The sequence below is a fragment of the Podarcis cretensis genome (assembly GCF_951804945.1).
Source record: "Podarcis cretensis genome assembly, chromosome: 6".
Taxonomy (NCBI): domain Eukaryota; kingdom Metazoa; phylum Chordata; class Lepidosauria; order Squamata; family Lacertidae; genus Podarcis; species Podarcis cretensis.
Window position 1 is genome coordinate 64,220,849 of NC_137175.1, and position 17,062 is coordinate 64,237,910.

At 40.0% G+C, this 17,062-nt stretch overlaps 1 protein-coding gene across 5 annotated transcripts in view; it reads left to right on the forward strand.

Moving 5' to 3' along the window:
- Positions 1-17,062, forward strand: part of PDE4B (phosphodiesterase 4B) — a 246,582-nt gene that overhangs the window by 202,639 nt on the left and 26,881 nt on the right. For 3 of the 5 annotated variants that reach the window (XM_079982021.1, XM_079982022.1, XM_079982025.1), the window contains one exon: positions 15,124-15,236. In XM_079982021.1, the coding sequence (XP_079838147.1) occupies positions 15,124-15,236 (113 nt within the window). Of the gene's footprint in view, positions 1-106; positions 256-1,687; positions 1,744-15,123; positions 15,237-17,062 lie in introns of those variants that run through there. The other 2 variants (XM_079982023.1, XM_079982024.1) reach the window with 2 other exon arrangements.

Genomic DNA, 17,062 nt, shown 5'->3' on the forward strand with positions numbered 1-17,062 from the left:
CGAGCGTAGCCAAGGAACCCTTCTGAGGTTCCAGAGGGGAGGAGGGGAGGCAAGCGCTCTTCCAAGACGAGAGTGACTGACAGATTCATTCATGATGTTAACCAGGGCAATACATACATCCTAGAGCTGCCTGCCCCATCCTCTTTAGATACACAGTGCAGGATATGCAGCTGTCCCAGACAGAATGGATCTGACAGGCAAGAGTTTTATTTAAAAGGCCTTTTAGAGCTCCACAACGGAGGATTATATGGCACTCGAAAGGGGTAAAACAAGGGTGTATTCTTGCCCCCTTTCTATTTAATTTATTTTTATCAGACTTGCCAGATTACCTTCAAAAAATAGAATCACATGCCCCTAAACTCAATCAGAAACCAGTTCCTCTCTTATTATACGCAGACGATGCTGTCTTACTATCACTAACGAGCTTGGGTCTGAAACGTCTTATATCTTCACTGATCCTTTACTGCGAATGTAACAAACTCTCTATAAATTATGAGAAGACAAAAATTTTGGTCTTCTCGAATGGTTGGAAATTAGAGAAATGGAAAATAAGAGGGCAAGAAATCCAACAAGTGAAAATCCATAGATATCTGGGAATCTTATTCCAGAGCAACTTAGGGTGGGCAACCCATCGCACAAATGCCATAAAACAGGCAAAGTGCATCTCATCAGCAGTTGCCCGTTTTTATTATCAGAAAGGTAATCAATTTATTCCTGCGGCCAATCAGATATTTCAAGCAAAAGTGCAATCCCAGATATTCTATGGTATCCCGCTATGGGTCCAAGCATATAACAGTGATATAAAAAAGATTCACTCCAGCTTTTTGAGACGTATTCTTGGACTCCCTCTTATGATCAAATATGAAACAATGTGTGCAGAAATAGGCATACACACAATGGAATACTGGGCATGGTCCACCTCAATAAAGTATTGGTTACGCTGCCATTTTCGCTGCCCTCCATCAAGTCTGCTCGCAGATTTGCTCAAAGACCCTTATAAATCAAGATGGTATCAGCACCTTGAAAAAAAAATTGAATCTTTAGGCATCGAGCTGGAGCTCCTGTACAATTCTAATGAGCAATATATTCTCCATAATATCCTAACTAGACTAAAGGATGTCGAGAGACAAAATATTATGGCAGCTGTAAACAAAATTTGCTCCCCCAGATTCTACGATTTAAATATCTTAGATTGCAGAGCCAATTACGTCTCTAAATTAATAATCCCAGCCCAACGTAGGGCTTTTATGCTGGCCCGTTTGAATGTTTTTCCCTCAGCATTTGTCTGGGGAAGATATCAAAACATTCCCAGAAGCAAGAGATTCTGCAGATGTTCTATGAATGTCCCGGACACTGTAGAGCATATCCTCTTTCATTGCCCATTGTACAGTACGCTCCGTCAACGCGTGCTGTCCCCCCTTTCGGGTGGTCTGGAACCCCAGCAAGCTGAATGTGTGGGACTCTACCTATCCGACGCTGACCAAAGGGTAACGGCGGGGGTAGCCGAGTTTTTGGCAGCAGTCCTCCAAGGAGCAGGTTAACAAGGAAAACCACTGATTTTATATGTATATATTTATATTTGTATGTAGCCAACTCCTGCCTTTTTATATATATCTCAAGGCTTTTATATGTTATTTTCCTTTTATGGTTTTACCTGCATAATGCCTAATAAAGGTTTGATAAGTAGTATATGGCACCCTTAAACATGTGGTGGACGACCTTACCTTTTGATGGAACAATCAGGTATGTTTTACAACGAAAGCACTAGAATTGTTTTCTAGCGATTTGTAGGTAATCGAGCCTCTGCTTTATTGCCATTTGCCCTTCCTTATTGCTCCCTGCTTTTTTCAGTCTGTTAGGAAGATTCCTCCATCTAGCGAAGCCAAGTTCCTTTCATAATGTGCTCCAATGTAAACAGGAGGGCTCCAGCATCACTTCATACTACATTTCTTAAAAAACCCACCGAGCTGAATTCTGGGTTTTGTATACCATATGCAGACAGACTCAACCTTGAAGAAAAGAGTCTGTCTGAAAGTGAAGGCCTGGGTTAATTAAATGTGCTTTATTGAGAGTGGTGATAGCTTTTCTACAGCGACGTGTTTCCCCCCAAAACTGACATTTCTTGTCTCGAGGTGATTTCAGGCCTCCAATTTACTTACTGACTAACTTGCACCTATACATTTCCATGTCCAAATGAGAACTTCATTGGACTCTTGTCACCTGGGGCTGATTCAGAGCAGTGATCCTTTGAGCCATCCCAGCAACCTATCATCCTGGCTTCACAGATTGCCAGCCAGGAATGGGAAGGGTGAAATTTAAGAGCCTCAAAATAAAAGAAGGGGTGCATATCAACAGTGTGTCTAAGGAAGGATTTGCACATGCCAAATATTTAATAAAGCAAACTTTTAAGTTGTGTGAAATCAAATTCAAAATACTATGTGTATATAAACTTCTGAAGCTGAGTTTTAGAGAACTACTGCTGATGACTCATTCAAGCACTGAGAAAGTAGGTGGCAATGATTAGTCAAAGTTCTTTCTTTAACTCTTGCTGTTATGGGCCATATCCCATGCCTTCAGTTTTCCTAGCTCCTTCTGATGTCAGCACCAGTCTGGAAAATCTGGGACACGGCTAGAATCCATTATTGTATGATATGATTATGAGGGCATGAAAAGTTTACATCTGATGCTACCATTCGCTGCCGAAGAAGACTAAAAGTAGTGCCTACATGTACTACTTGAGTTGAATTTTTATTTTTTATTTAATTTGTTTTCAATTTTATATTTAAATTTAAATTCCATAAGGACTCCTGACCCACTTTATGCAGTAAGTTACATTAAAACCATATCTAACAATAAAAAGCAACAATAAAGACAGCCTAAGCAAAATCAATTAAGTGGGTATTGAACAACTATATAAACCCACCAGATATTTTGCTAACACCCAGAAACTATAGATTAGGATTTTTAAGTGTCTCTTGGATGACAATTCACCTTATTTTTTCAAACTTTAATTTGAAAGGCAGACTTGCTGTTTTTGCTTTACCCTGTGGAAAATATGTTCATGCCATTATCTATGCGGTTATTAATCCCTGTGAACTAAACAAATAATACAGTGGTTAGCTAGGTAATTTGAGATGAGGGGGCTTTAGTTGGTCATGTAAATTTTTTCTTTCTCCCACCGCTATTCCATATTTTAAAAACATCTAGATTCTTGATTATCTGTGTGGGTGGCTATTTGAGAGAGAGAGAGAGAGAGAGAGAGAGAGAGAGAGAGAGAGAGAGAAATTTCCAATCTTTAAAAATAATAATAATAACAACTTGGAACATGTAGAATTTAGCATTTTAAACTCACTTAAGTGTCATTGTATAATCATGACTGCTTTGTTGATTCCAAACACATTTACTTTGGAAGAAGGACAGTTTTGTTGTAGAAACAGATAATAGATTCCAAAAGTAAAAAATAATAAAATGAGCATCTTTAACCATATATATATATATATATATATATATATATATATGAGAGAAAAAAGAAGGGCACCTCTAGATTGGTGTTTTATTGTGGGCACCTTCTGCAACATGTTCTTGACATAATAATAGTAGTGGATTTATTCTGGTTTAGAAGTTGTTCTGTGATGCTCCTCCAACGTTCCCACATTATTGATGTCTGGAGGAGCTATTGCACAAGGAAAGCAGGACAAAAATAAAGTAAAATGACTGTGGTATGAAAAAGTAGCAGGATATGCAGTGGCTGAAAGTGAAGCAGTGTGACCACCTCAGAACTTACGTAGGTGCTAACAGTATCAAAAGCGGGACTGCACCTGACCTTCCCCAGTAGCATCATGAGCACAAGTCATCATGGATGCACCACACAAAGGATGTTTGTGAAACAATAAACATACAATAAGACAACTCCAGCATGGCTATGCTGGCCCAGGTGTTGATGTGGGGTGCTTTGATGTGGGGTGCCCTCATCACCTGCCATTCTCAGAATTGTCAAGGTGGAACTGTGAGGCCCTGGACCTCAGCCTCTTGTTTGAGCCCTAACTGCACCATTAACGTAATGTATGGCATACTGCACCAAGTTCATTCCTCACTAGTTAGCAAATCTTAGAAGGGTCTGTGCTTCAGAATGAGTCACTCAGGCTCCCGTAGTTAACAGTGCTGCCCACCACAGTCTTGGGCAGATTTACTCAGGAGATTTACTCAAGTTACTCAGGAGCAACTTCTGCTGTATCCTATCCACATTTAGAATTCCAGCCTTACAGAGCAATCCTAGCAGTTGGGTGTGTTTTTTCTTAATTGATCATTAAATTGCATTATATGGCTGACATGTTGTGACTCTTAAGTAGCAAACTGTCACCAAGGGTCAAGATTCCAGGGCGGGCATAAAGTTCTCATGGGCTGTTTGCTTTGTGAAGAAAGTGAAGAGGTCTTAGGTAACTGGAAATGTTAAAATAACTTTAAATAAGCAATGAGAAACAAGATCCAGTATTTTTGTCTAGGTTTTTTAGACCCCACCATTATATTACAGCATATTATTAACATTTATATGAAATTACTAGATGAAGTTGCCTATTTCTCCACTATGTGAAGGTGATTGCTGGATGGGTTGAGTGTATGTACCAGCCTTAACCTGTAGAGTTTTCTGGGTTGCCACTAAGCCCAATAAGAAAGAAAGAAAAGTTAAATAACCCAGTTAAACTAATTAAAAATTAAATAACTAAAGGAGGGTTCTTCTAGTTCCTGTTCATCCCTCTTCCTCTCTGTGATTTACTTAGCAATAGATTATTTTTAAAACTGATTTCACCACAAGAGAAAATGAATCTCATTAAAAATGCATCAAAACCACAGGCATTGAACCACAGTTTTGTTAGTCAAGGATGGTTAAATTGCTAAAAAGTGATTTTAGAAACAATCTTAGGTCTATTAGCAGACTTTTATTTTTAAGGATTTTTTTTTCTGAGCTGCTGATTATGGATTATTCCATTGTGTACAGAATTACAGTGTTTCAGCAAGCTTTCGTGCATGTAACAAACAATAATGATGAAAGAAAACTCTGAGAACATTGTCATTATTTTATCATGTGTGCGCCAGAAAATGCAGGTGTTTAACATGCAAGAAATAGATTTCTCATACACAGTCAGAAGCTTATTTTGATGCATAAAATAAATGCTTGAGGTTTCATTCTTCAGTTAATCCGCGTACAACCTATGAGTGGACCTAAATAAAGATGTAGATTATCAAGACATATTTTCATAGAAATAGAGGACAGTGGATAAGTAGCAAGTTATTGACAACATCTCATGAACATTCATATTTGCTAATTGCCTCCAGCCTGGGACAGGGACTCAAAGTGGCTTACAGCTAAAAAAGAAACAGATAAAAACATAGGGGGAAAGCAGTCATTAAAGAAAATAAAAATAAACATTAAAACATACGCAGTATTACAATAAAAACATCATAGTACCAGCCCTTTTGTTAAAAGCGGTCGGTTCCCAAAGCCTGTTAGAACAAGAAAGTCCACTCCTACTAGTGGAAGGACAAGAAGAAGGGAGCCGGTCTACTTTTGGCTGAGAGCCCAGGAAGACCTGCTCCCTGCCTGGCTGGCCTTCTCCTACCTGGCCTGGGAGGAAAGGAGACTGCCTGCCTGCCTGCCTTCAGCTACGAAAGCTGCTGAACAGGCTCTTTAGCTGTGGTATTGTTTAGAGCTTTTGGTTGGGGTTTGTTGTTGCTGTTATTAATACTGATATTATTTTTTGTACCTTTTTTTTTTATATCCGTCATATGATTTATGTGGATATTGTTTCCATTTGGTTGTGTACTTTTTGGTGTGTTTTATTTATTTTTGTTATGTTTGTAATGATGTTGATCTTGTTGCAAGCCACTTGAGCATGGTTATAGCTATGGAAAGGCGACATACAAATAAATTGATGATGACGATGATTGATAGTAATTTCTCTAGGAAACGAGTTCCAAAATCTGGGAGCACCTACCAAGAAGGCCTTCTCCTGCATCACTATCAAGTGTGCCTGTAAGGGGGTCAGGACTAAGAGATTCATAAAAATGAAATCAGATTCATAAAAATCAGTAGACATTTGTGGACTTTTTAACATAATTAAAATATATTTCCCCCTATTTGCTTCGTTGCATATACTGCCTTAGTCAGGGAGTGTTATTTCATCTTTCCATAAGCATTTCTAAATGGATTGACAAAGGGACTTGAAACATTGTGATAAGAAAGCAAGGACGTTTTGAATTTTGCCCACAAAGTATTAATGCCTCAGCCTAGTTCTTTTTCCTGGCAAAGAGTTCTGCCAAGAGCCAAATGCAGGAAACAATGTACTGAGGCTGCCACAAATCAGAAAGAAAAGTGACAGCACTTGTATGGTGCCAAATGGAAGTAGCAAAATGCAGGAAACATTTTGTCAAATGTCACTTAGCAATGATATCATAAGGGGAATCAAGGAATGGGATTTGCCTGCATACTAGAAATACCACAGTCAATGGATATGTAGAAGCAGAAATAGCCAAGAGTACAGAGAGACTTATCTTCGGACATTGAATGAAAACGAAAGATTACACAGATCTCTCTCCCAGAACAAATGGATGATTCATCACATTATCATTTTACTGCCTAGGCTTAGTTCTTCAGCGCCCAGCTGAATTCTTGTGTATGTTCATGAATCATGGAGGAAATGATGAATTGCTTGTCTGTCAATTCTAACAAAAAGTTAGAACATTGAGGAATAACTCTGCAGGTTAACAAGTGCATCTTTTGGGATAACATTTCAAAATTGAGTAAATTGCTTTAAAATATATAAAGAGAACAGAATTAGTGGAGGAGAGAGTAAATGGTTATTAAAGTAAAACAATATATTCGAACCAGGCTAAGTATTAATTTATTGGAACTCAAAGATAACAGCATGGATGTTACAACATCAGACAACTGAAATAGTTGATTCCCAAGACTTCAGAACTCTGCTGGCTCCTATTGATTCTATAAGGCTTTTGTCCCTCCTCCAGCTGTAGGTGTAGTTCTTACATCAAATTGTGATGGCTGATAGTATAACTTCTTTTTGCTTGGTGGTGTCAGATCGTTTTGCAAAGACATTGCTCTGCAGTTGGACTTTGTCATAGACTTCCACTGAAGTGCCGTGTACATCAACTGAGTTATTATGGTCTTCCTAGATTTTCAGAGTTGTGTCATCTACTTTTGAAAAAGCTCAGAAGCATTTGTAATCCCAAGTGGCAAGATTTCGAAGAATATTTGGTTTATCCAAGGTATTTGTCAAAAAACTACTTGGAGCACTGAGGCACATCCTGGCTTGTCTCAGATTTAATAGAAAAATAGAGCTGGGTGTTGTCAACATACTGATGACATTGTGCCCCAGACTTCCTGATGATGGCTCCTAGTGATTTTGTATAGATGGTAAATGGGGATAAAATACTGCCCGGCATGATGAACACAAGCTGCTCCTCATTCTAACTTGTTTGTATGGAAAAGCATAAAAGATTTAATAGGTGACCCACTAGGCTGTGTAAAAAACAGTTTTAGCTTACGCTGGTTGAGGAGTTTTGGAATCCCTCGTAAACCTCCTCATAAATAACTATTACATCAGCTTCTGCATCTATTTTGAAATTAAGGATTGTCCCACAAATAGCTAAGTTTACTCTCCAGGGTGGGATAGTGTCTTTACAAAATATGGAGCCTAAGAAGAACTAGCTGCCCACTACCATTAGATATGCTATACATTTTGGCGACTAATTAGGCGTGAACTTTCATACGTATCAATTACACATACTCATTACTGCAGGTAAATTCCCCTGCAAGGCAGTTACTATGCGGAAGATATTTGGCAGGAACTGCAGGGACTTCCTCTATTGGGAGTATCCTTAGCTTGAACCACTGTAGCTTCCTCTATTATTTCCTTGCAGTGTCACCATGCTTGTTGTTCGGAACAAAACCAAAATGAAATACACGATCCCAGGATTCATGAAGAGTTCCAGTTGAACCAAGCTCCTTGGTACCTTTGGGCAAACCCCTTGTAATGTTGAGCTGATGGTAGCATCTTGAGAAATGGTAGCTCCCCCCCCCCACCCTTTTCCCCCTTTTTGGTGCAGAGTGCTTTTTTAAAAAGTAGCTGGATTGCTTTTGGGGCCTTTCACTTCACCTGATTTTGCAGACACGAGCGAGTTTACCCTTTTTAGAATGGCTGCTGTAACTACCCCATAGTGTTTGTGAAGCAGAGCTTACTTTTTCAAAGTCATTCCCAATTTTTCTTTGCTCCTTATTCCGAGGTTTGCACAGCTGGTTACTTTGCCATCTTTATGGCTTTGTGAAAGGTTGAGCCCCCTATTAGCTCCGTCCTTTCAGGAAGCCCTTTGCTTCGAATTCCAAGTGCCAATCACTCTCTAAGGTGCTCTTCCTTTTTATTAGCAAACTCAGCCTGTTCATACAAGGCACTGACAAATGATTGCACTGGTTCTCAAGGCTTCTGCACTCTTCGATAGAACCAGAGCCTTCTCAAAATCCAAACACCTATTGGAAATGAAATGGGCATCCAACCTGTCCAGAACACTCTCCACAAAAGTAAATGATTTATATACATTGCTGGCTTCTTCCCCTATAGCATAATGATTTGCCTTTCTCCGTGGAACTTTATAGCAAGGCAAAGCAAGCATGCTGCAGGATTGTTGTAGTCGAAAGCTTCTGGTGCCCTGGGATGTTTTACAGATGAAAAGCGGTATTTTTAAAAAAATGGGTGACTAAATAAAACAAGCAGATGTTCACATTGGAACCTGCAAATCACAAGTACGGTACTTTATCTCTAAATATATTCTGTTGGTTAAATAAATGTGGTCATAAATAGAATTTACCATATTTTATTCTCACAAGCTGCTCTCACCTCAGTTCATGATGCCATCTGAATACGAGAAGATTCAGTAACATAAACCAGAGCAAGACAACCTTGGGGTTTCTTAGCTCATAGACTCTAGTTACCAAGTGTCATCACTCTCCTTAGTCTTGAGAGAGTGTTAGGACCATTATTTGTCTCAAAAGCAAGAGTCTGAAATGTGCAGGCATATAGCTGTCATAGCTATGGTGTGTTCTGCATGAACTGTTCTACGTATAAAAGTTTTTATGTGTTCCCTGTACTCCTTTGCCAGAAATGGTCTCTTCCCTAATTTTGGTGGTGAAGTTGATTTTCACACACAGTTCCTTTGTGCACATAATCAGCTCCATGCATTGAAATAAATGGCAGGGTGTGTGCATGTTTGTGTTTACCAAAATATCTGGATTGTGTTGCCTATTTACAACCTTTGCTGCATGCTAAAGCGTTATGCAGATTGCAATACCTCTTTTCTGGAATAAGAATTGCCCATGCAGTTGGCCCCATCCACATGATTTTGCTATTAATAAGCATACCACAGCAGCCTCATATCTTGTCACAAGGAAGCTTCTCCCTCCCACAACTTTATAGACTTGTCTGGGTGGAGCAGAGTGTTTGGAACGTTGAACACACAAATCAGTGTTTATTCGGAATCAAGCCACAAAATAAAATATTCAGCAAAGTATTTGTTAAATCAGTTTGAAAAATATCCAAGTAACAGAAGCAATGGCATCCTAATTAGGCATTCCAGGCAAGGACTAAGCTAGGATCCTCAGCACTTGGATTCATTCCCAACAATGTGCATTTTAGAGCTGCGGTTTATGAAGCTTTATTTTCCCCCAAATAAGAATTATTAAATCAGTGCTATCTAATATAAATGTGCATGTGTAAAGACACAGCCTCACATACATATAAACTGTGGAAGACCACAATTTTTTGCTTGGCTATCTACTTTCTGTTATGTTTGGACATGCCTGAATGAAATGCTACTCTTTTAACTTTGAAAGTTAAATAAAGGGTGTTCCTCGTGTTCATGTTTAATTTGGGATTAATTAACAATCAGATGAACCCTGCCCAGATGTGTGTGCAGTCAGTTGCTGTAGGTCACTATTTCTCTTTCTCAACCACATTTCTAATCTCCAACGTGACTTTCAAGCACATGGTTGTTGCTTAGTCAAATCATGCTCAGAAGTAAATAACACTTTTTTTCTTCCACTGTAGAATGTTCTCTTCTGTGATCTCCTGGTAGGATTTTTGTGAAACTGAATATTTTGCTACAAGTCAATGCCTCTGGGTCCTGAACCACTACAGAAATATAAACTAGATTGTTTTAATAGCTGCCTGTTAGTTTTTATTTAAAAGTATTAACTTTAGCAACTAATTAGAAGTAGTGACATTAACAAAGTTTGCAAACAATGGGTTCATAATATGAATTTTCGCTGTTTTTAATGCTAAGACATCCTATTTCTGTTGGATATTCTCATCCTTGAGCTTTTACTCCAGTTGTAGTTAATAACAAAACGTATTTCAAGTTAATGTCCCATTTCTGCCTATTTGCTAACAGCATTTAGCAGATCAGACTGGCAAATCCTATAGCAGCTGTTGGTTCATGTCCAGAACTCGATTACTTTAACTCTTTACTCATTCAATATTATGTGAAGCCATCCTTTCTATTTGATCACTGCATTATAGTCCAGTCTTAGTTGTGAGTATATGTTGGGGGTGAACCCCCAACTACAAACCCTGCCTCCTTCCCCTATGATTACCTACTAGCATTCAGTCTACTTCAACATGGGGAGGAGTTCTGGGGGGACAATGGGGGTGATATGCAATGCACAACTGAAATGTGTGCCAGTTCCCTACTGCCAATGCTGCTACTGCTAAAACTGGGGATGTATCTTCCTCCTCCACATTCCCGCCTGCTTTCATCCCACACTACAGTTTCCAAGTGACAGAACAAAAACTCACATGTGCCAAACCATTGTGATCCCTTTTAGCACTTTCCCCCATTGTTCATAGAAAAAGCTGATAGGGGCCCAGGTATTATTCGAGGTAAATGGTGTTTCTGCATCCCTACTTAAAATTTGGTTTAGGGAAGACCCAAATCAAACTGTTACTAGAGTGCATGGATGCAAAGCTGTTTACAAAATAGGTGCAGGTATTGAGATCCCCTTTCACTGTTGCCTGGTATTTGTGCCTTAAATGTGTTGCCATTACTGGAACTGCTACCATAAAGAAGTGTGTGGAGGCTCCTCAGATAAGCAGCTATTTTGCAAGAACAGGTTCTCAGCCACAGACAAGCCAACTCCACTTCCTCTTGCTCAGTGAATTATAAGAAATTGTGACACTGATGTGAAAGATAATACTTCCAAGGAACTTCCTCTCTTTCAAGTAACATCTTAACATGAAATGCGGCCTTCCTTAAATTATTGGCCCTCTTGTAAAGCTGTATATGTACATCATTTCTCCCCTTACACAGTTGTCCTTTTTCGGGAAGACTTGAGAAAACTGCTTATGCCAAACAGTATATTTCCCCCTCTGCAGACATCTGCGGGGGGGCGGGGGGGGGAGGAATGCTCCATAGTGGGCGATAGTGGCTTGAATCCCCACTGCTTTCTCCAAAGGAAGAAAGCAAACCACCTTGACTGCAATGTCACATATGGTGCAGGAGGTCGTGTTTTACATGGCATGACCTTGCAGCACAGATTATTTAAATCCATTGGTTTCAGTGGGTCTACTCTGAGTATGACTACTATTGGATGTCACCCAGAGAAAATAACTCTCCTGCTGTAGCCCTTTTAAGCACTCGGAATAGAACTTTATGTGAAAGCACGTGGTTCCTTTTCATTGCCCTGAGTTGGAAGGGAGGGTGAGTACTCTCTACTGCTTAGAGATTTAAAGCTGCACAGATATCTATATCTATATCTATATCTATATCTATATCTATATCTATATCTATATCTATATCTATATCTATATCTTTATCTATACAGTAGTACCTCTAGACGCGAACAGGATCCGTTCTGGAGCCCCATTCGCATCCTGAAGTGAATGCAACCCGCGTCTGCACGTGCGCAGGTTGCGATTTGCCGCTTCTGTGCATGCACGGGACGTCATTTTGAGCGTCTGCTCATGCACGAGCAGTGAAACCCGGAAGTAACGCGTTCCGTTACTTCCAGGTCGCCACGGAGCGCAACCCGAAAACTCTCAACCCGAAGCTACTTCAACCCGAGATATGACTGTATCTAAATCTATATCTATATCTGTGCATGTATCCTCCAACGATATGGTGCCCACCATATTGGACAACAGCTCCTTTCCTGGCTGTGACTGATAGGAGTTGTAATCCAAACCATTTGGAAGGCATCATGTTGATGGCTGGTATATGAATAGAATAGAATAGAATAGAATAGAATAGAATAGAATAGAATAGAATAGAATAGAATAGAATTCCCAGTTGTGTTCCTTATTTATTTCTGGGTTTGCACTACTTTGGAAGACAAGAGAAATAGTTGTACCTAGAGGAGGAGGAGGAGGAAGAGGAGGAAGAGGAGGAGGAGTGGTATTACTACTAGTAGTAGTAGTAGTAGTAATGATAAATTTATTATTTATACCCCACCCATCTGGCTGGGTTTCCCCAGCCACTCTGGACGGCTTATAGCACATAAAAAATTGTAAAATGTACATAGCTGTTATACGCAGGTAATCTCAGTGTTTTTTATATATATATATATATATCAGTTACTGCAGTGACACCCTGAATGAAGATAGATATAAATTTATTGAACAGGTGCTGAGCAGTCATGGCAGCTGCTCTTTTTCTTTTCTTTTTTTCCATCTTCAGACTAATGATGCATTGTTTTGCTTCGGACTTCCTGTACCATTTCCAGCAACAATATCATGGCATTTTTGGCAGCCGGCAGCCATCATTCTACACACACACACACTCCTGGAATTATGCTACGTGTCAAAGTGTTATACCAAGGGCATTCAAGGGAAGGGCAGAATGGTAGCCACAAGTGGCAGCCACTGAGAAAGATTCCACTGGAGCCACAGGCAGTGGCAGAAATATACATCACTTACATTGCTTAAAGTGAAAAAGAGAAAAGCACCACTTGCCATCATAAGCATGCCACATGAACCAAAAGGATTTGACCCAAAATCAATAAAATAGCCCCTTCCTAAATTTGCAACCTGCAAATGAGGTAGGGGGCTATCTTTCAACCCTAAATATACCGTATTTTTCGCTCTATAAGGCGCACCAGACCACAAGACGCACCTAGTTTTTGGAGGAGGAAAACAAGAAAAAAAATAGTCTGAATCTCAGAAGCCAGAACAGCAAGAGGGATCGCTGTGCAGTGAAAGCAGCGATCCCTCTTGTTGTTCTGGCTTCTGGGATAGCTGCGCAGCCTGCATTCGCTCCATAAGACGCACACACATTTCCCCTTACTTTTTAGGAGGAAAAAAGTGAGTCTTATAGAGCAAAAAATACGGTAATTTGAGCTCCCACAATCTTTGCACCAGCAAACAGGTTTATGCTGGTGCATAACTTTTGAGTCAACGACTATCATGGGTTTTTAGAAGTAATTTTTACGACCAAATCTGAGGTGCTTGCTACCTGTAGTCCAGACAGTTACTAAGTACTTAAAGGTCACAAGCCTGTGTTCAAATTTACATAAACTTGCATTTACTAATGTGCTTGTATTGGTGTTTCTTGGTAAATTAAGATGGCAGGTCACTGCAGCCCCAACCTCTTATAAGGAAACTATTTTTTTCCTTAAGTTTGTTTGTTTTATTATTTTGTGAAAGGGAGAGGAGATCCATGCCCTCCCTGGGCCACACCTGCCTGTGATTCTTTGTGGGTCCCTTCATCAGAATCCTTTATTTGTTTACTCAGAAGTGAATCTTAGTAAGTTCAACAGGACAAATTTAGCCTCATAAGTCCATTTAAGGCTGCAGCTTTAGAAAAGATTTTAAATAAATGCTTGTTCCCCAGATCAAATGTGCAAAGGCAGGGAAATAATGGTAGTGTACTGCAGTCAAAGGGGGACACGGGTAGTGCTATGGTGTAAACCACAGAGCCTAGGAATGCCGATCAGAAGGTCGGCAGTTTGATTCCCCGTGACGGGGTGAGCTCCCGTTGCTCAATCCCTGCTCCTGCCAACCTAGCAGTTCAAAAGCACGTCAAGTGCAAGTAGATAAATAGGTATCGCTCCGGCGGGAAGGTAAACAGCGTTTCCGTGCGCTGCTCTGGTTTCGCCAGAAGCGGCTTAGTCTTGCTGGCCACATGACCTGGAAAAACTGTCTGCGGACAAACATTGGCTCCCTCAGCCAGCAAAGTGAGAGTCGTTTGCGACTGGATTTAACTGTCAGGGGTCCTTTACCTTTACCTTTACCTTACTACAGTCAAATTTTAAATCCCTCTGGAAATCCAGTTCAGAATTTCCTTGTGACTTTGGCATGAACTAAAGGGGAGTTTAAAGTTGGTTAAAAGAAGCAGGATTTCCATTTTGCCAGTTTAAATAAAAATCCAGTATTTCTGTGGTTTCCTGTTAAGAGACATTTCATTGAACACCTAATTGAATAGATACGGATTTAACAACAAGAAAAATCCCTCCTCTTTTAATGCAAACGATCTTTCTGCGGAGAGGATTATCACAGCTGCAGAAGTTCAGGGAGTTTACTTCCAGTTATTTTTCCTGCTCATTTGTTTTTTATCTGAAGTTAGTTTTTTAAAGGGAAAACTGAGAGATGCAGATTGATTGCCTAATCTCACTCGGTGACACTTTAACAGTCTTATAAAAAACCTCAACGCATGATTAATGCTTGAGAGGAGACGGAAAAAACCCCTTTGCTTACGAAGAACTTGCTTTTCCTCATCTGTTCTGTGAGTGCATAATGTACAATGCAGATGAGCCTGTCAGAGGTCCCTCCCCTTACATCCCCTACGAGAGGAAGTTTGTTGATGTAGTACTGACATTGCTTCTTCAAAGCCAGCAAGAACAAAAAGAAAAGAGAAGAAAGCCCATGAAACCACAACAGCCACTCCAAGGCGAGACGTGCATTGATTTGTTCTGCTGGAGAGTGGAACAGGAGCTCGCAGAACTCATGATGAAAGAGCACAGCAGCAGCAGCACCTACAGCAGCGTCGGTCCGAGCCGTGTCAGCGATTCCACCATGGAAAGCCTGCAATCACTCAAGCCTAACTACATGCCTGTGTGTTTATTTGCAGAGGAATCTTATCAAAAATTAGCAATGGAAACTTTGGAGGAATTGGACTGGTGTTTAGACCAACTTGAAACCATTCAGACCTACCGATCTGTTAGCGAAATGGCATCGAATAAGGTAAGAGGAAAATATTTATTTCCCCCCAAAATGGTTTTGAAAAATGGGATTTAGTTGCACAGGGATTTAAACTTTTCCCCCCACATATACAGCTGTATCTGCAGTCAGAACTGCTACTGATTTTACCAAAACAAAGTTAAAGAAAATGGGTGAACTCTTACACACCACCTCTGCTTCTTATTAAAGCTGTTAAATATTGGTAGTTCCTATCATTACACTATGGAGGTGGAGCAGTACACATGTGTGGTGTCAAACTTTGCAAGCTCTCACGCAGAACACAGTCGTATCCAGAAATCAAGTTTTGCTCTTTGATTTTGTTAAATGGGTACCTAGGTGATCTGTAAATCGGGGGAGTGGGGTGGATTATTGTATATATTACATACTCGGAACAATTCCTGATTTTGTATTAATTATCCCTTAGATACATAGGAATAGCAACAATTAGGCAGTGATATCAAGTTAAAGGAGTGTTTGTAGGAATGGAACTTGAAATCCTGATGGGATTATAATTGGGACAATCAATAACTTTGGAAATAATTGTTTTTAGTAAATTGTCTGTGGTGCTGATAATTACAGTACAGTTATCTTCGCAGTTGCCATGCAGTAAATATAGTGTGTATTGCTTTGATTTCAGTTACCGCATTGTACATTGTAAAAGAAAGGTGTTCTGGTTTTGTATATTAGTAGTTGCATGTGTAATGACAAGTCATATAAAGTGCTGCTATGTTCGGAGGCACATTTCTAAAAAGGGGTAAAAATGTGTTGTAGAAGGTTGGCTGATATGCTTGTGTGTCGTATGTATGCCTTCAACCAAACCACTTGGAAAGCCATGCTGATTGTATGGGTTTAATTTAGTAACTAATTGTAAAATTTCCCGAATACAGTGGTACCTCAGGTTAAGTACTTAATTCGTTCCAGAGGTCCGTTCTTAACCTGAAACTGTTCTTAACCTGAAGCACCACTTTAGTTAATGGGGCCTCCTCCTGCTGCCGCGCAGCTGGAGCACAATTTCTGTTCTCATCCTGAAGCAAAGTTCTTAACCTGAGGTAATATTTCTGGGTTAGCGGAGTCTGTAACCTAAAGCATATGTAACCTGAAGCGTATGTAACCCGAGGTACCACTGTATATCTCTAACACCTTATCCTTTTACAGTATGTAGTTAAAACCTGTCGCTCGGACTGTATTTACACCAGAGTCGCTCTTTCATTGGCTACTAGCCTGAATATTGATGGATTAAACAAAGGCACACCTACTTCCCTGAGGCCATGAGCACCTTATCTGCTGTGATCCCAGGCACTGTTCAACAGAACAGTCTTTTGCACTGTTAATGCAGTCAGTTGAGCTACAGCATACATGATTCCAGAATCAGCATATATAACTTTCTCCAGGTGCACTTATTAACAGTGGTACAGTGGTACCTTGGGTTACATATGCTTCATGTTACAGACGCTTCAGGTTACGGAATCCGCTAACCCAGAAATAGTACTTTGGGTTAAGAGCTTTGCTTCAGGATGAGAACAAAAATCACGCGGCGGAGGGGGAAGGCCCAATTAGCTAAAGTGGTACCTCAGGTTAAAAACAGTTTCAGGTTAAGAACGGACCTCCAGAACGAATTAAGTTCTTAACCCGAGGTACCACTGTACGTGGCGTTTTATGATAAGCAAGCTATGGGGCCCAATATCTTATTCTGTTTCCTTCTGCAAAGGTATCAGTTTTCATTTTATTTAACAAAACCCTCCTTTTAATATCCAGCCTTCATAGACCCAGCCACAAACTACCTACTTAACCTTGCTCAGGTCACCATCATGCACTTTGCTGCTTAATAA